Source organism: Lepisma saccharinum, chromosome 1 (assembly GCF_977018435.1).
Source record: "Lepisma saccharinum chromosome 1, izLepSacc3.1, whole genome shotgun sequence".
Classification (NCBI taxonomy): Eukaryota; Metazoa; Arthropoda; class Insecta; order Zygentoma; family Lepismatidae; genus Lepisma; species Lepisma saccharinum.
This window is the reverse complement of record NC_139229.1, coordinates 42,231,256-42,251,361: the sequence shown is the minus strand read 5'-3', so window position 1 is coordinate 42,251,361 and position 20,106 is coordinate 42,231,256. Positions and strand designations below refer to the sequence as shown.

General features: G+C 37.3%; 1 protein-coding gene across 1 annotated transcript in view; it reads right to left on the bottom strand.

Annotated features, from left to right (window-relative positions):
• The window catches only part of LOC145994821 (bifunctional purine biosynthesis protein ATIC), a 94,142-nt gene that overhangs the window by 38,729 nt on the left and 35,307 nt on the right, over positions 1-20,106 (bottom strand). The window contains exons 7-8 of the mRNA XM_083131144.1: positions 10,380-10,540; positions 6,077-6,235 (exon numbers count right to left, since the gene is read on the bottom strand). Coding sequence (XP_082987270.1) covers positions 6,077-6,235; positions 10,380-10,540 — 320 coding nt within the window. The remainder of the gene's footprint in view (positions 1-6,076; positions 6,236-10,379; positions 10,541-20,106) is intronic.

Below are 20,106 nucleotides of genomic sequence, written 5' to 3'. Positions count from 1 at the left end.
TGGAAATATCTCAGCCAAATATAATGGTACTATCATCTGTGGAACAGCCACAATTAATGATTAATAATTATGTTGCAATCTCGGAAATGGTCAGTCCAATGGTCATGAAATGCAAATCAAAATGATGGCTGTGGAATTGAAAACAACAGAGAGAATTGTTTTTCTTGGCAACCGGTTCCCAAAAAATTCACATCATTGCTAAGAATGCACGTAGAGCAAGTGAGCTTTGTTGCCAAGCATTGACGCTTTCCCTTTAAACTCCGCGTCCAAGTAGCTTTGACACTGGAAATTAGCCGAAACAATATGTTGAGCAAACTAAAGCATTGTAGAGATGCCAAAATTTTCTTTTGTCACTTCTGTGTTTACATTACTGCCATGAATTATTGCCTGAACTACCACATAGCCATAATAATTCTTACGTGCACTCTATCCAGGCAGTCTGTCTCTCACAAGTTCGCATGTTTCTTTGTACGCACAGTATTGAGTGATGGTGGTTGTGAAGTGATTTTTTTGTTGCGTGAAAATGGCAAGACGGTAATATCATAGTGGGGCACAAGAAATGATAGTCAGTGCCAAGAGATATTCCAACCAGGAGAAATGAATGGGCGCATCTCACGACATAAACCAAGGTGTCAAGTTCATTGCGGAGTGTTGGGGGTTACAACAGCACAGTGAAAAAGGCATGTAAAGAAAAATGGAACAACAAAAATTTGCATCGACCCAATATTTTATTGGGCGAGTTTTTGCAAGATGTGGTGAGAAGAAAGATACACGACTTTTATTTTAATTATCCAGTTCAACAGAATCCATTATGAACAGAATTTTATACTTTTACCTTTCACTCATTATATTTATTGAAAATTTATTAGTTTTTTGTCCATCTGTCTCTCTTAATGAACCCACAACTCCTTTCTCAAGAGTTGCAGCTCTGAAACAGACCAAAATATAAAAGCAATATTTCAGGTGGAATGCATAGCAACACGTTAAATGCTGAAACCACCACCACTACTTGATACAATGCTTAAGTGAATTTTGCGAGATAAACACAATTTACATGTGTTTTTGCTCAAAATATATTTTAAAATGTTAGTTTGTGTGAAGGCTTCAATGGCTCATTTTTTAAATATAAATTTTATGCGATGCTATCACTAGTAGACCTCGCTCGTTACCCTTTCTTATGAAATCACTCTACACAGCAAATGCTTTATTATTGTATACAGAGAAGACTGGATCTCTCAGACTTAATTCAAATCATGCTCCTCCAACATTGTTGCACTCAATATATCTGTTTAAATGTGAGACATAAAATAATACTGGGACAATGACATTCATATAAAGCTGAGTGGAGTTGTTTTCTCTCTCTTTAAGTCCACTTTATGCACAGGTAGACTAATCGGGACTGAACTTACAGTTTAAAGTGGGATTCGAACCACTATGTACCTTCACCGGGCATCGAAGGAGACGACGTTCATATGAAATTAACAGCTATAAGAAATGTCCCCCCCTCCCCCCCCCAAAAAAAGAATACAGCAGTACTCGATTTGCAATATGAAAAATATTTCATTTATTTTTTATGCTGCGACAATACTTTATATCGGCTCGACGGAACACACTTATGCGATTCTCGCAGCAAAGTGCGGTGAAACTGCAACGCTGTGGAAGAAGCTTGCAGCCCACGGAGTCTGAGATTGGCCGCACCCGGCCATACGTCATGCACCCGTTTACCATATTAGGAGTGCGAAAGAATAATTAATATCTGGAACCTTATTTGAGGTACACACGCCAAACTTCTGGAATTTGATCAAAAACATTATATCAACAGTTTTTTGCAATTTCATTGAATTTGTAATTGTGCATTTCAAGTTTGCAAGTTTCCCTAAAATGATTCGGGGCTTAGCCGCTGGAACTATCCTCCAGTTTGGGACACATTTTTTAGAGTATTTTTCGTTCAAATGCATTAAAACTTATATTGTTTTAAAAGCTTATGAATTGGGCTACCACTTTTATTCCAAACAATTTTCTGTCCTTTTATTTATTCAAAAACTGCAAGGTATAAAAATTCAAAAAGTTCTAAAAAAAAAAAAACATATTTTAAAGATTAGTTTTTAAATTACGATAAAACCACTGATATTAGTGAAAAACTAAACAATCTTTTTCGTAGTCCATCTAATGAGGATCAACACTAAAAAAAGATTTTCTGTTTACGACCATTGGTTATGGAGATATAGGTCATTGACTGGAAAGTCCGCAATATTGGACGCTATCTTTAATTACTCAAATTGCTCAGTGTTGACAGAGTGGCATAAATTGGATCTGAAATGTACATAACGTAAGCTTTCAAAAACAGTCAAAACATTTTATTCATACCTCAAATCAAGGTTACGCCACTTTTAGGGATTTGGCACCTGGACTAAACAAGAGCAAACTTTCATATATTTATATTGAATCAAGTGTAATAATTCAAACTTCACTCAGTTGTGAAGTGAAACTTCAAAAATATACTTGACTGTAATATATAAGCAATTTTGAAATACTTTCTCATTGTCTTTCAAAACAAATTTAATTTTCATGAATTTTTACATGTGTTAAGATATTCAACACAAATCACGTGAATATCGCCAAACTGTTAAGTATATAATCTGTATGTATCTCAAATTTCCATGAAACCTATGCCCATAATGATTTTTACCAGTATTAGTCTTTAGTGAACAGACAGGAAGTGGTTCTCCCACCTCATGTAAACCCATTGAAGACAGCTGGGGGGGCACTATATGGCTAGCAATTAACATGCAGTTTCTTGAAAACTGCACATGATATTTCAGTTCTGCCTTTTTTGTTCATTAGTATGCATATGAAGGTATGACATACTCAAATTACAAAACAGTAGATCCATTGTTACTACGAGGGTAATTTTTTTAAGTAAAGTCAGTTTTGCAATAAAAACAAAGTAAATATTTTTATGGTGGATGATCGAATATCTCTCAGCCAAAAGATCTGATCAGATCTTGAGTTTGAGCCGCAGCATGTGGCCTTGCATTGATTGTCATGAATCAGTATGACACTGGCTGAGAGCATTCCACGCCGTTTGTTCTGGAATGCTCGACAAAGTTTTCTTAGGGTCTTGCAGTAGGAAACTGAGTTAATTGTTCCTCCTTGGAGGGAAAAAGTCCAATAACAAAACACCCTGCCAGTCCCAAAACACAATTGCCATAATCTTGTGCTTGGAAAGTGTCCGTTTTGCTTTCATTTTGACCGGCGATGATGTGTTGACCATCTGCCATCCAGTCCAGATCTTGCACCTAGCGACTACCACCTCTTCCGCCATCTGAAGACCTTCCTGGATGGCAAGCATTTAGACACTGATGAAATGAAAAAAAGTGAAAACGACCATGAGTAACTGGCTATCATCACAGGCAGCAGAGTTCTATGAGAAGGGTAACCAAAAACTCTTAGTTTGTTACGATAAATGTTTAACATTAGAAGCACCACCTCCGGTCAAAATGACCGGTATTTAAAATTTGACCATTTCTCAAAATGGATATTGCCAATAATCATCTTATTACTAACAAAATATTTTGTAAAAAAATACAAAAATATCATGAAACCCAGCGATTTTTATTTTCCATGCACTAATTACAACAATAAATATTCATTTTCTTCAAGGAAGTAAGTTTCTGTCATGAAATTTCACATATTACATTTTTTGCATTTCAGTACCTTTTCTACACCATAAACACATTTTCCACAAACATATTTGTTGCACATAAACAAATGTAACTTGTTTTGTTTTCATTACACAATGCCACCTGGCATTGGCGCCTCTTTCTGGAAACAGAGCCACTTACATTCCGTGCATGTGACATTGATGTTGACAATATTTTATTGGGCTTTGAATTCAAATGTCCTCTCAGTTTCTCAGCTAATTCTATCAAAAAGTTATGTCTCGTAACGTTCCTATCCGTGACTGCCTTGTAAACTAACCATGCATTTATTGCTGCCATATCTAAGATATTGTAAAACACATGTACTGGCCATCTACGTGATGAAGCATGGACTGAATATTTGCGTGCCATTTGATCAACAACATCAACACCGCATTTAGTTTTATTGTAATACTTGATTGTTTCTATGAGTTTCATCTGGCTTTGGAAATCTACTTCTACATCTGAGTGCACGGAGCTTAGGAGTAGGTATGCACACAATGTAATGTCCCCCTTTTTTAGCAAACATGTTTCATACACTTGTGTTCTAATGTTCACAATTTCATTAGGAATCTCCTTTCTATTTTTCTTCATAGTGCCAATTAGGCTCGTCTTCTCCTTTAGCTTCTCAGCGAGTTCTAGCGATGTGAAATAATTGTCAGAAGTTACATTTCTACCTGCATTTAGATAAGGTGAAGTAATTCTCAATACAACATTTTCAGGTACAGTAACATTATCATTCCTTGATTCATCTTTCCCAAGGTATGGAAAGGCATTGCACATGTATTTGGAATGTACGTCCACTAGCATCCAAAATTTTATACCAAACTTGTCTGGTTTGTTTAGCATGTACTGTGTAAATCTACACTTCGCTTTCGAAGGAAACAATTGTTCGTCAACTGTCAGATTTTATCCTGGGGTGTAGCAACTCCTACAATTAGCTATAAATTTGTCCCAAATTTCAGAGCACAGTGCAAATTTATCAGTTTGTAATCGTTCAGATCTGGATGATTTTGAATCGAATCTAAGATATTTCATTATTTCCCTGAATCTGTTTCTTGACATTGTTTGTTGAAAGAAAGGTGGGCCCCAAAGTAGTTTTTCATAAAAAATCGTAGTCTATAGAAATGCACCCACACACTCCTCTAGCATACAAAATAGCCAGGAAAGCGTCAAGTTCTTGTAATGACAAATGCCAGTTGGGTTGCTGCTTTCGAGCTGCTTCTTCTTCCGTACACTTCTGTATGTGTTGAAGCATGGAATCGTCTACAGTAAGATCTGGGTCCTCAACATCGCATTCATTTTCACTAATCTCCTGTAATACATTCAAATATTCCTCTGGACTGAGGACACATTGTCTAGAAAACATGCTTACAAACTGCAGTGTTCAAACGAAACTGAGTCTTCACTTTCTCCTTCCTATCAGCTTCGACAATACGCCAACATATATGGGAGAGTCCAAAAGAGGAAGGAAGAATAAGGGTGGAAACTGTAAGTGCAACGTTCCAACCGAGAAGTGTTTTTCCATTGAAATACATTAGCGGTCAAAATGACCGGCAATGACGCTTCTAGGTAGAAACACAAATATTTCCATTATTATTATTTTTTTTGTAAATAACGCATATCAGTAATAATGTACTGCAAATTTTAGGTAAAGCCACAAAATTTCAACGCACGAGGAAATTTTTTTCTGTACAAAGCAGAAATTGAAATTTGAAAAATGGTCAAAATGACCGGCTTGGCACTTCTAGTGTTAAACTGGAAAGGAAATTATGTAGAAAAATAGAGCAGTGTATGTAAATTCAGAAAATAAATGGTTTTTTGAAAAACATTTACTTACCTCGCTTTTATTGCAAAACTGACCTCACTTAAAAAATAACCCTCATATTATTAACAAGCGGAGTTTTCCATCTTAGCTTTATTGAATAGATCTTATAAAATATAAAATAAGCTATAACTTCTCAACCACCAAATTTTCACAGCTGCAAGCCTTGTTAAGATACATGCAATTTGTTGCAAGAATTGTGATTTTTCAGGGTTAGCGTACATTTGGCATTTGCATTCAGAACTGTTTTTTAATTGGTCCCACTCAATGAATAAAAGTTCCAGTATGGTTGAACATAATTTGCAACATACTGTTCACAATTTCTAAATTAGAATTTTGAGGCACCAAAGGGCAGATATACAGTGGAACCTCGATTTTACATTTTTCAGGGGACCAAGCTGAAAACTTTTAAATGCAGGAAAATTTAAAATTGAGAAAACTTTACAACATTTTGTTATGCTGGGGGACCATCAAGACAAGTATAATGTGGGAAAATGTAAAATCCGGAAACGTAAAATTGAGGTTCCACCGTACATGGCAGCAAACATACCTCCCGAGATATGATTTTGGCTGTTGGGAGATCACATGGATCAGAGAGGGCCACAAAGTCTCCAAAGGATGACATCCTGTCTGCACCTCTAGCTCGAGCATAAGCATTGGCAAGGGGAGTCAGTTGCTCCAGCAAATCATCAACCATGCACACCTTAGCCTGAAAGCAAGAATTCGAGATTTATACATTTTTTATAACTAAAAATAATTTAGTAATGGCATGACCATATGTAATCAACTATAGACATATCACACTCATCCTGGATGTGGATGTGCACATGAAGGATGGACATTTGAAAACCTACATCCACGTCAAACCAACCAACCATATGCAATACCTACACTTCTCCATTTCCCATTCGTTCCATACCAAGAAAGCCATCCCATTCTTCCTGGAACTCAGAGGTCAACACCTCACCCACCTCCCGACAGAACTATAACCTCCGCTTACACCAAGCCTTGACCAATCGTGGATATTCTTCCACCCTGGTTACTAAACAAATATCCAGAGCTGCTTCATATACTCCCACCAATCCCCCTGCACTTGTCACCCAATATCACCCGCACCTCAACAAAAACAGACACACACTATGTTCCCTCCTTCCCATCCTGCACAGTGATCCCGACACCAGAAATATCTTCCCCGACAAGCACAGACTGGTTTTCAAATGCCCTCCCAATCTCCAAAACATCCTGGTCCACCACAATCCACCTACTCACAATCAACTCGCACCCTCCCACAAATGCAACTGTCCAAGGTGCAAAACCTGCCCCATATTTGTCACTTCCCGCACCCTCCAGATCCACACTGCCACCGGCAAATTCACCCTCTACCCCAAAGGAACCTGCTACAGCTCTAACATAATTTATATCCTCACCTGCAACATCTGTGGGAGCTTCTACCTGGGGGAAACATCCACAGCCCTGAACCTCCGCATCAACAACCACCGCTCCTCCACCCAAAACCTGGACTTTGCTGTTGCCATTCACACCAACCACCACAATATTCCTTTTAATGACTGCTTCCAGGCAGCGATCCTCCAATCCTTGCCCCAATCCACCTCAATACGTAGAAGATGGGAGAGGGCCTACATATCAACCATGAATGCAACCACACCCCCAGACCTGAACAAGACCACCCAGTAACGTCCCTCATCCCCAATCCTCACCCTCAAAACCACCTTTCCCCAACCCACCCCTCCCTCACCCCTCACAGTTTTCGACAAGCCTGGCGAAAGAACCACCTATATTTTTTGTGGCACTGTCATCACTTTTTTTTTGGGACCTGGCAACACTGCAGGTCACGCTAACTCTTCATTCTTGTTACAAAGTTCTACAACATTTCTCTACTCCTGAAGATGTGATATACAGTCACGAAAATTTGAAGTTTTTTGCGTCCGGTGAGTGTTTTCTCTCTCCTCTTTCACTTTTTATTTAGCCCTTGTGGCCCTCCTTCCTTTTACATATCTCTCTGTGCGTGTGCGCACGTGTATATGTGTGTCTGGTTGCCCCTTCATCCATCTTACCACCATTCATCCTCATCTTCCCGATTAGCCAAAGGGGCAGAAAAGTGAAATAAAATAAACTACATTAATCAATCAGTCATTGTGATAGCAAATATTCTTGACTACAAGTATAATTTTTTCACTTTTTATCAACTTCTTGACCTACTTGTTGACTTCTATACTTTTTCTTGACTTTCCTGACTGCTAGATACCCTGATTAAGGTAGTTCTAAAGTAAAAAGAACAAACAGAAAATGGAAATTTCACTCTTGCACAGAACTCTTTTCACATTGATCTGATAACCTACAAAGTGGAATGGGTAAAATAATTCAAACGTAATGGGTTCAAACATTTGAATAATTTGATATTCATTACTGAAGGATGGAACATTTTAAGGATTTCAGGGGGAACATTTTGAGTTTCTAATAACCTGATTTTAATACTGTCAGCCATGGCATTTTCGAGAAATGTATTTGAACATGTTCTCAGCCACCTCGGTCATAATGAACGAAACTGGCACATACCAATCATGCCATGTTGGTAATTATGACAAACACGTGGCTCGACTTTGTTGTTTCTAGGGTGCCATCGCTCACAAGTATAACAACGATGTGCATAAGGCATGGGAGTCTAGTACATATGAAAAGTGTTTTGGCTGTTCTATTTTTTGCAGGAAAAAAGGGGAATTTTTGAATTTGCAAAATAAAGTCCAACAATCACTTTGCTGCACGAGGCAAAAGTGGTGAAACCACCCTGGCAGAGAAATTGTTAACCTCTTTACAAATTATTACAAAAAATATATTTCAATTATTTTTTATTGTTGAAATGTAATAAGCACTTCCGCATTGCACAATTTAATGGTTAAATCCTATTAATTTCAAAGATCCACTGTCTTCATTTACAAAGCGCTTCAAATGCCGTACCTTTTTGTGAATGAAGACAGTGCATCTTTGAAATTAATACGGAAGTGCGAAATTTTCTAATTTCGCGTATGTAATTTCAACCGCGTTTACCGCACCATCATGAATGTTATATATCGTTGCAAAACTTGAATTATGCAGTTTCTAAATATGGCAAGAGTATTCCATTCAAAATGGCAACACTTATTTGCAATGCGGTTGAAATGAGCTCATTACAAAATGAAGGAACCTTCTGATTTTTATGGTACTTTGTATGAAAAAAAGATAAGGAAAAAGAAAATAATTAAAATTTTTTACTGGCTAATAATATGACATATATGGAGTGTGTAAATGCCTTAATGGAGGAAATCTTGTTCTGCTAGCTGCTAGCTTGAAGGTCCTGAATGTGCCTCCTATAAATGTTTCGTTAGTCATACAAAAATGATATATATAATATATATATATATATATATACAAAATGCATGTGTGCGCTACATTTATAATATCAAATATTTTGACCACCTGACCCCGGCTTTGAAGGACCTAGGCTGGTTCGACCTTTCCACTCGCCGCCGCTTTCACGCTCTTACAGCGCTCTACAAAATAGTAAACTCACGAGAGCCGTCCTACCTACTTTCTCGATTTCAACCCCTACGTTCAGCACACACCTTTGCCACCCGTTCGAGAGACAACTCTCTGCTGGCCATCCCCTCCCACAAGACAACGTTTTATGGAAATTCCTTAACGGCCACTGCTACCAGAGCGTGGAACAACCTCCCCAACGACATAAGAAACTCTTCTTCTCTTCTCCAATTCAAATCAAAATTAACAAATCATCTTCTGGAGTCAACTTACCAGAACTGAAAACAGGGAAATAAAATTAAACCTTCGTGTAAACTTGTAGGAACAAAACCCACCGACTTTTTCTGTAATTTGACTATGTTTGTTGCGTTTGTGTTTACGTGTATTTTTTTTACTTAGTGTGTATGTATTTTTGTCTTTATTTTTTGTTTTTTGCGTCTTTCTCTTATTTTTCTTGTGTTTTTCTTTTTTTTTTGGTATCTCAATGTTCTTAGTTTTTTATAGATTTCATTTCTTGGTATCTTAAATATTTAGTTTTTTATAAATTTAACATACAGTTAGCTATAAAAATCAATTTATAAAATGTAATGTAGAGATGGTTAAGTGGAAGCAAAGGCTTGTGCCTTAACTTCGCCATCCAAAACAAGGAATAAATAAATAAATAAATATTTTGAAGTTTTTCTAGAAAAAGTAGAGGAAATGAGCAAAACCACTTATAAAAGTTTAAAGGCAATGTGCCACAATTTTTCACTTTGTAATGTAATGTTCTCCTCTTGGTCCACATTGCAACAAGTGGCTCATTGAATTGGAATGATGTCATTTACTGTTGATCGGCATAGCAACAGCTTGACGACCTACAACTTAAAAAAAGCCATTTCTTGACCCTGAATTGTACTGTGCATTATATACGAGATATAATTGATTCTCACTATTCCCTATCAAAAACCAGGGTGTGCATTATACATGAGTAAATAGGGTACCGACTTAACAAAAGTACTAATTTTAAAATCCCGAGTATATTAGTGATAAAAATAAACAGCATTTTTTCTGATCTCTCGCATGAAGCTACACAGGAAAAGGCATATTATCACTCAACATTTAACTAAAAGGCACATAAGCACAAATACTGTACATGGACACCTCTAACACGTGTGAGAAAAGTGGTATCTGTTGGAACTGTCCAACTTAGAGATGCTACTGGCAACAGTAAGAAAGCAATACAAAACGAAACTAATTTTGGTGATATCTAGCGAAAATCACAAGAAACACGAAGGAATGGGGTTTTATGTTAAAAGGTTAAAGAAACAAGACAGTGATACCTGATCCCTAGTCAGTGGAATGCCAACAGCAGCTCCTGCTGGGCTCACGTGTTTGAAGGATGTGGCTGCTGGGATTTGTAAGGCTGCCTTCAGTTCCCTCACAAGCTGCCATCCATTCAGAGCATCACACAGGTTAATAAACCCAGGAGAACCATTTACAACTGAAATAAGGAATTACATTATTATTAAACTCCAAAATAAAACCAGAAATCCTAGAAAAAAAGATAGTTCATGGATATATTAACTTTATTTAGTTTGTACCAAAAAAATTAATGGTTGCCTTTGTAATTAACTTATTTACTTTCATATCAAAAGTTGAGAAAAACTCATGCCCGATTGCTGCCTATTACAGGGACAGGTGTCTATAGTGGAGCCCAAGTTAAGAGTTCAGTATGGGCCCTTATGGGCTTTTACTTTTGAGATCCCCACCCCTAAACAAGTGTGTTTCTGTCAGAAACAAAAGTCGTTATCATTCGAAGAGAAAATAATAAATAAGCAAAAACCAGAGGAAATGTAAGGCTTTGATGGTTTACACCTTCTTTTGCAATTCGGACCATCAAAACAAGACGTTTTCCTTTCTTGTGTTTACCGCGATTTGGGGAGTTAAAACTAACAGCCGTCCGACGGTTGCCACTTGCTCCAAACACGTGTTGGGAAGAGGGAAGGGGGCGGGGAATGGCCAGGCAAAAGTTCGTGAATAGGCTCCTGTCGGGGGTCAAGTGGTTTGTTGTTTGCGAGCGCGCTTTCTCATTTTGGGTATTTCTTGAAGGAATTTATTATGGCCGAGTCTGCTGCCACGCACGTGTCAGCAGTAAGAATAAGCGTCAAATTTGTTGCTGCCACGTAATTCGTCTGCTAAAATGATGTTACAAATCTTAAGAACAGATTAAGACGAGATAAATGCAAGTATATGATTAGTGGGAATGAATGTACGGGTAATTTAGAACCTTTATCTTTAGAAAGCATTTAGCGATATTATTTTAATGCTAACAGAACTTAACCTAACTACGAGAGCATTTAGGTTTATTATTAGAAGAATGCTGAGGGACTTAATCTTAAAACATTTTTGTAAAAGTAATCGCTACAACTTAACAGTATGTGTTTAGAACCTTTATCTTTAGAAAGCATTTAGCGATATTATTTTAATGCTAACAGAACTTAACCTAACTACGAAAGCATTTAGGTTTATTATTAGAAGAATGCTGAGGGACCTAATCTTAAAACATTTTTGTAAAAGTAATCGCTACAACTTAACAGTATGTGTTACAGACGTAATTGCATACATAGCATGATGAAATCACGATAAAACAAAGACCGAGTTTACTGCCACGCGCATCTTTTTTGAGGTTCCAGCAGAAAAAGAACGTGGCAGCAGACACTGCCATTTATTATTATAATTATTCTACAACAGCAAAATGGCAAGGGGTGGTATTATCAAGCATAAAAGTGTCCAGAGTCTTACAAGTAAAGAGAGACAAATTGTAATAAACATAAATATACTTCAAGCAGAAACATCCCGGTAAAAGTGTTAGTTGGACTGCAAGCGAAAATGCTGAAACGACTGGAATTTCGTTCAAAACATGTTTACAAAATTAATAGCGAAGCGATTAAAGGTCCTTTTGCAACACCAAACGAGCAGAAAAAACGTCAAGAGGTAACGACTTCGAATATAACTTTAATACGAGGCGATGTGCGGCGAAACTTCGCAGGCACATTGTATATAATACATTGCCGGATTTTTTCGGGAGGAGGTTCACTTGCCCCTCCCAAAATGATGACTAAGTATTATGAAAAGTATTGAGAGCGTTATATTAAAAGATAAAAAAAATGAACGAGCCATTTTTCCTAGATATTTAAAAGAATGTCAGTCTCCTTTCTGTAATTATCCTTCAAATGAGTAAAAATACAATAAAACTCCTTTTATTTCACACCTCTACTAATAATTGATTGATTGAGTTTTAAGTCCAATTTTATGGGCAGATAGGTTAGTTGGGACTGAACCTACAGTTTTATGTGAGATACGAAGTACTATGTGCCTCCAGCAGGTATCGAACCCTGGATCACTTGATTTTAATGCGACTACGGAAATTCTGCTAATGCTATCCCCTTATAATCGAAGGGCCCTGGGTTCGTTTCCTGGCGGAGGTACATTCTAGGATGAATTATACATTGAAGGCTCAGTTCCGATTAGTTCATCTGACCACAAATTACACCTAGAACGAACCCTTGCAATTATATTGATGTGAATGACGTGACGTGTCCAATGGGCGTATATGCTGGTCATAACCCCCCCCCCCCCTTCCTTGGATAAGTATTCCTAAAAGAAGAGGGTCAACAGCAGGAGAAGATGGCATATGAGGACCAGCTACTAAAAAGTATACGTACTACCCCCCTCCCCCTTCGAAAACACTGGGCACAACACTGATATAAGGGCACTCTTTGATGTGTCGAATAAGTTGCAAATCTGCACATTATATTTCCAATATTACGTAATGCTTACAGCATATTCTGTGCACGTCCCAGAAAAAAAATAATCTAGACCCGCCTATGACTGTCGAGCTGCTGCTGTGCAAAACGAATAGAGGGACAAAACAATAAAGACACAAGACTTTCTGTGCGGTCTTACGAGTTGTTTGCGAGCACTTACAGGTCGGGGGGAGAGATTTGCTTTGGTGCATGCCGGTAATGAACACGGTTTTGTCTCAAACAAGACAGTGTGCCGATAAATGTGAAACAGGCCTCCCCGATGGCACAGTGGTAACGTCCTGGTTTGATACCCTTTGGAGGCATATAGTGGTTCGGATCCCAGTTTAAACTGTAGGTCCAGTCCCGATTAGCCTTTCTGTGCAAAAGGTGGACTTAAAGGGAAAAACACGGCCTACGTACACGATGAAATGGACAGCAAGACGTATGACAAGTATATTCGGGAACAGTTATTTGCAAATCTCCCTCCATGGACCGTCATTACTCTGTACCACAGCCGCATGAAAGAACAGCTTCCCATCAAATCATGGCGAAAGGATTTGTATTCTTGTATTGAACAGTACCCGTTCCGTTAATCACTAACTTTTGTTGCGGCGTGTACTACAGCAGAAGTTCGATGCACGCCGGAGCTTTCTTCCACTGCGCACCATGCGGCAACACTGTCCCCATAAGCCCCATACTGAACTCTTAAGTTGGGCTCACCAATAGTACAAAGTGCTATATTGACAGTTGCTAACACTGAATAAATTTCGATTAGTGACGGCTGCTATGAGTTTATGACAAAAGGGTTATCCAATTGCAACGGTAACTTTCATTAAGTATACTTTCAGTATTTTAGTTCTGAGTGACTTAGTTCGATGCCAGACTAGAATAGCAACATATTTTCTAAGTCTTTTTCTCCTGTGGCCATTAACAATAATATGTGATTATACGAGGGAAAATCGAAAAGTTCTTGCGCCTATTTTTTTTCTAGCTTGTTATAAGTGTTATTACAAAAGTGAGACATATGAGCGATGCAGTAGGCTTTTCTTGGAATGGCCTTATTGTAACTTCAGATTTCTTCCACGGCACGGCACTGTTATCAGTTGGCAAAGATGGCCGGAGTGCTCAGGAAGTCCACACCATATGTTTTTTATGGTGCAAAGGACAAACAGCAACAGATATCCACAGGGAAATGGAGCCAGTCTATGGGGACAAGTGTTTATCAGTGCGAAGTGTGCAGTGGTGGTGCAAGGAGTTTGAAAATTGACGGGAAAATTTGGAAGAAAATGCCAAGTTCAGTGGCAATGTCCTTCAGATGAACACGTCGATCAGCTTTCACCATTTCATCAACACGGGTAATGTGAGGAACGAGACACAGATCGCTCATTGTCCTCCACATTTTCCCATCCATTTTCAAACTCCTTGCACCACCACTGCACACTTCGCACTGATAAAACACCTGTCCCCATACACTGGCTTCATTTCTCTGTGGATATCTGTGGCTGTTTGTCTGATAAAAACTAATAACACTTCGCTGCTCATATGGCGTGAACTTCCTGAGAACTCTGGCCATCTTTGCCAACTGATAACACCACCATGCCGTGGAAGAAATCTGAAGTTACAATAAGGCCGTTCAAAGAAAAGCCTACTGCATCACTCGTGTGTCTCACTTTTGTAATAACACTTATAACAAGCTAGAAAAAAATTAGGTGCAAAGACATTTCGATTTGCCCTCCTACTTTTGACTCAGTGCATATCTATCATTCCTTACTAGTCTGTAGACTTAATGGCTTCTTTTACCACACACTGATTTTGATATTTCTTGTAAATTCACCATTTCTGCATGTATTATGGTGTAGTGATAAGTTGGTTGTTCGAGTAATTATTCTTCTTGCTTATTTTGTTTTCTGTCCCTTTCCCGTAGTGTTCTCCCTTATTTTGCTGTCCCGCTTTTAATTAACGACACTTGCAATTTTCAGTCAGGTAGAAAAAGGAAAAATTAGGAAGTAAACAGGAAGTAGCCATACTGTGAACTCTGGTCACATTTGTAGTATTTAGAGCATGACGTCTATCAATGTTTTGACTGCAGGAACACACTTGTCTTCCTCTACAAGTTCTTCCTTATTCTTTGTCTACTTCTTGGTATGTGATTATCAACGGACTCTTCTCCTTATTCCGGATCAAAGGTGGTAGGACATTTTTTCTTATTTTTTTAATTTTCTCAGAAGCCATTGGAACCAGAAGGCATATTACTAACATAAATTTTCTAACTTCATCACTAAATGAAATGGTAAATTGTAAATTCCTGTTTTGAATGTTTGTTGCAATGAAATTTTGGAAAGATATTGTAATAACTAACTAACCAAACTAACTCTCTAGCCTTCTTAAACCCGAAGGTTCATGGCTGCAGCAACACAGGCCTTCCATCTGTCCCTATCTTGAGCAAGATCTATATACTCTTTTCCATCCCTACCGATTTCCCTTAGGTCCATCTCGACGTTGTCCCTCCATCTTCGTCTTGGCCTTCCTACTGGTCTCTTACCATCAGGTTTCCCAACAAGAATCCTGAAAACTCCTCTTTCCTCTCCCATTCGTGCCACATGGCCTGCCCACCTAAGTCTTCTTGATTTAATTATTCTAATAATGTCTGGACATGAATACAAATTATGTAGTTCTAAATTATGTAACCTTCTCCACTCACCTGTCTCCTCATCCCTTTTAGGTCCAAAGATTTTCCTAAGGATCCTATTTTCAAATACTCTCAATTTATGTTCCTCTTTCAATGTAAGGGACCAAGTTTCACACCCATATAATACTACAGGCAAAATTACTGTTTTGTATATTTTAACTTTTAGTTTCTTAGATATTAAACGAGAAGACAAAAGTTTATGAAGAGAGAAGTAACATGCATTTCCTGAATTAAGCCTACTTTTTATTTCCTCTTTAATATAATTTTCATTTGTTAATATTACTCCTAAGTATTTGAATTTGGAAACTGTTTCAAACGAGTTGTTATCAATAATTAGATTTTGATTATTACCTAACACTTGGTTTCGGCCTGTAAGCATATATTTAGTTTTCTCTTTGTTAACTTCCAAACCTATCTCTTTAGCAGTTTTGAAAAATATTTTAGCATTATTCTTAATTGTATTCACATCATCCCCCAGTAAGTCTACATCATCTGCATATGCTAACAACTGAGTCACACCATTTAATTTTAGTCCTTCTTTAGTTTCGTTTACCTTCCTAACAGCATATTCTAAGGCAAAATTAAAGAGCAATGGAGATAATGCATCTCCTTGTTTTAACCCATCATGAATTGTAAATTTGTCAGACATATTAATACCCACACGAATTTTACTTTCTGTTTCACTGGTGCATATTTTTATCATACTAACAAGCTTCTTAGGTATTCCAAACTCTACTAATATATTATATAATTTATCTCTTTTGACCGAATCATATGCTTTTTTGAAATCAATGAATAGCTGATGGACATTTTGATTATATTCCCACTTTTTTTCAAGTGTCTGTCTGATGTGAAAAATTTGATCTGTAGTTGATCTGTTGCGTTTAAATCCACATTGATAATCACCTATAATTTCATTAGCATATGGGGTTAGTCTTGTTAAAAGAATGTTAGATAATATTTTATATGTTGTTGAGAGTAGAGAAATTCCACGGTAATTATTGCAGTTCATTTTATCACCTTTTTTAAACACAGGAACAATTATGGATTCTTTCCACTGTTGAGGGATTTCTTCTTTATTCCATATTAAACAAATTAATTTATGAATTTGACAAATTAATGAATTTCCACCATATTTAATTAACTCGGCTGGTATTAAATCAATGCCAGGTGCTTTGTTATTCTTTAGCCTTTTAATAGCATCTTTAACTTCAGTCAAGTTAGGTTCTGGGACTAAAGGTTCTGCTGTGTGTACTTCATTGACTTCTGATTTATCTCCTACATGGACATTTAAAAGGTCATTAAAGTAGTTCTTCCATCTATTTAGAATATCGCTTGGGTCAGCTAGAAAATCACCGTCTTTATCTTTTATCAAGTTTACTTTAGGTTGCCACCCCTTTCTAAACTCATTTACACCTTTATATAAATCTCTGATATTTTTATTTTTGCTGTTTGTTTCAATTTCGTTAATTTTGCTTTTCAAGTAATCTCTTTTTTTACTTCTAAACGTGCGGTTAACTTCTCGCTTTATTCTATTATAATTGTTTAGATTTGTATCATCAGAGTTATTTAACCACCTAAGTCTAGCCTGATTTCTTATTTCTATTAGATTATGACATTCATTATCAAACCATGGCTTACTTTTTCTCGGTTTATGGTATCCTATACTTTCTTTAGCTGCTGATTCTATTGCATTACGTATGTGCTCCCAATTCTTATTTACGTCTGTTTCATTTATATTTTCATCATCATTTAAATCCTGCAAAACATCAAATCTATTTGACAGTTTAATTTGGTAATCTTTCTTAATTCTTTCATCAGTAAACTTTCCTGTATCAAATTTTAGAACTTTTAGATTTTGTTGCTTATGATTTATCACTGAGAGTCTCTCTCTTAATTTAGCAATTACTAAATAATGGTCACTGGCACAGTCAGCACCTCTATGTGTACGAACGTCAATTATACTAGTATGCCTTCTCTTATCAATGAGAATATGATCTATCTGATTATGAGTTTTACCATCTGGAGAAGACCAGGTATATTTATGGATATCTTTATGTTTAAAAGTGGTACTTTTCACAATTAAATTCTTTGAGGTTGCAAAAGTAATCAATCTTATACCATTATCATTACTTAATTCATGAAGACTTTCTTTACCAATCGTGGGTTTAAATGTCTCTTCTTTCCCAATCTGTGCATTACAGTCACCTAACAGAATTTTCATATCATACTGAGAAAATTTATCAAAGACCTGTTCTAACTCTGTATAAAAATCATCTTTAGTATTATCATCTTTATCTTCCGTTGGTGCATGTATGTTTATTAAAATAATTTTACACCACCTACCCTGTAAAACTGCATATGATATCCTATCATTAATAAATTCTATTGTTTTAAGAGCCGAGATAATTCTATTATTTATGAAAAAGCCTGTTCCAAAATTATGATTTTCAGTACCACCATAGAAAAAAGTATAATTTTTAGTTTTACAATTCCCTTCTCCTGGCCACCTAACTTCCTGGACAGCTACTACATCTAATTTATACTTGACTATCTCATTAACTGTACACTGAAATGCCCCAGGCCGGTAAAGGCTCGGAACATTCCAGGTGCCTAATTTAATATTTTTCTTATTCCTAACGTAGATCTTATCCTTAGTCCAGGGACCTCCCAAAGTAGTCCCCACCCGGAGATCCGAACGGGGGACTATTTTACCTCCGGAATATTTTACCTTGGGAACATCCATGGCCTTATATTGCTGATTCTTGACATGGGTTTTTACAGTGCAGAGTTGTCAGCTCTACGCCTAACCCCCAATATGAATGGAGGAACTACTACACAAGACAAACACAAACACATTAGACTTGTAGAAAGCAGAGAAGAAAATATGACTTTCAAACTGTATCAAAATTTTTAGCTATTAAAGAAAGATAATGTTCAAACGATGGACTAATTTGCCAAGGAAAAATTAAGAAAATAACTTTGATCTTTATTTGAAATAAGAAAAAAATATCTGTCACTCATATGAAAGACATGAAATTATCTCCAGCAACAAAAATAAATTACAAATAAATGTACATTCACTTGCACATGCTTCACCTAATAAACCTAATACTTATATAAAATTATTTACTACTTCAAAAATAAAGCATTTCTGTAACACTATTACAAGGTAAATTGTCCATTTTGTCTAGAATATCCACAAATAATACATAATTGCCGAAGTTTGTTTCACGTCTACTTTATACTCACATAGAACTAAACCTAAAATCATAAGTGGGATAAGAACAACCATGCAATGTGGCTCCACCAGGTATCGAACCCCAGACTCCTTGATTACAAGGCAACAGCATTACCATTATGCCATTGAGGAGGCCCACAATCCATAATTCTTTATTTCTCATGTCTCATCCTTGACAGCATACCTTGTCATCTTCTTACCATCACATCTGCATCATTGTGATATTGAAGGGTATTACCAGGTGTGCCGGTTAATAATTCTTAATTTCGTCGCTGGATGGTGCTGGAAGCAAGGGTTGCTGCACAGTCACAACTGTTACGTCAGTGTGTTGCCAGGACAGTACCTGTCAAAATGCCGTGGATGTGCAACCGAGTGCGAGTGATCGTGATATTGGGTTTGTGTGGGAAACATGTTGACCTTCAAACCAAATAAGAAGCATGTGCGGCACGTCCTGCTTTTCTTGTTCAATCAAAAGAAAAACGTGAGTGAAAACCATCGTATGCTTGTGGAAACGTACGGTGACAATGTTCTAACGCAAGATGCGTGTGTGCGTTGGTTTCGACGATTCAAAAGTGGTGATTACGACTTGAAAGACAAAGATCACCCGGGCCAGTCGAAAAAATTCCAAGACTCCAAATTGCAAGCACTGTTGGACAAAGACGATATGCAAACGCAACAACAACTGGCAGAGAAGTTAAATGTTGGTCGCCAAACCATATCTGATCGTCTTCATGCCATGGGAAAGATCCAGATTGGGTGACAAGACATGGAAACGTGATTTTGCAGCACGACAACACCTCATCACACACAGCGAGAGGCATCAGACACACCATTTCTGCACTTGGCTTGGAATTCTTGCCCCACCTGCCATATGCACCAGACTTAGCCCCTTCGGACTACCACTTGTTTTCATCGATGTCTCACTCACTTTCCCAGCAACACTTCAACAATTACGAAGATGTTGAACAATGACTTGCTGACTGGATAACCTCAAAATTTGAATGATTTTTCTGGTAGGGCATCCACAATTTGACGGACAGATCGGCAAAACAAATCCTGAACTATTGTGTGTCTGACTTAAATTGGACTTAAGACAAATTGTTCATAATTTAGGTATCTTATTTTTAATCAGTAAATGGAAACATGAACTTCAAATGCTTGATTTCAATTTTGTTGTGCTGAACCTCAAGAAGAGGCAATTGAAATGAAATGATCAATGGAATTGCCGAATTTCGGTACGTAACCGAGATGATGCGTGATTTAATAAATTTTCAGTGGTGGTAGGTATTGAATCCGTATTTGCTCAACCTTAAGTCTATCAATAAATTACA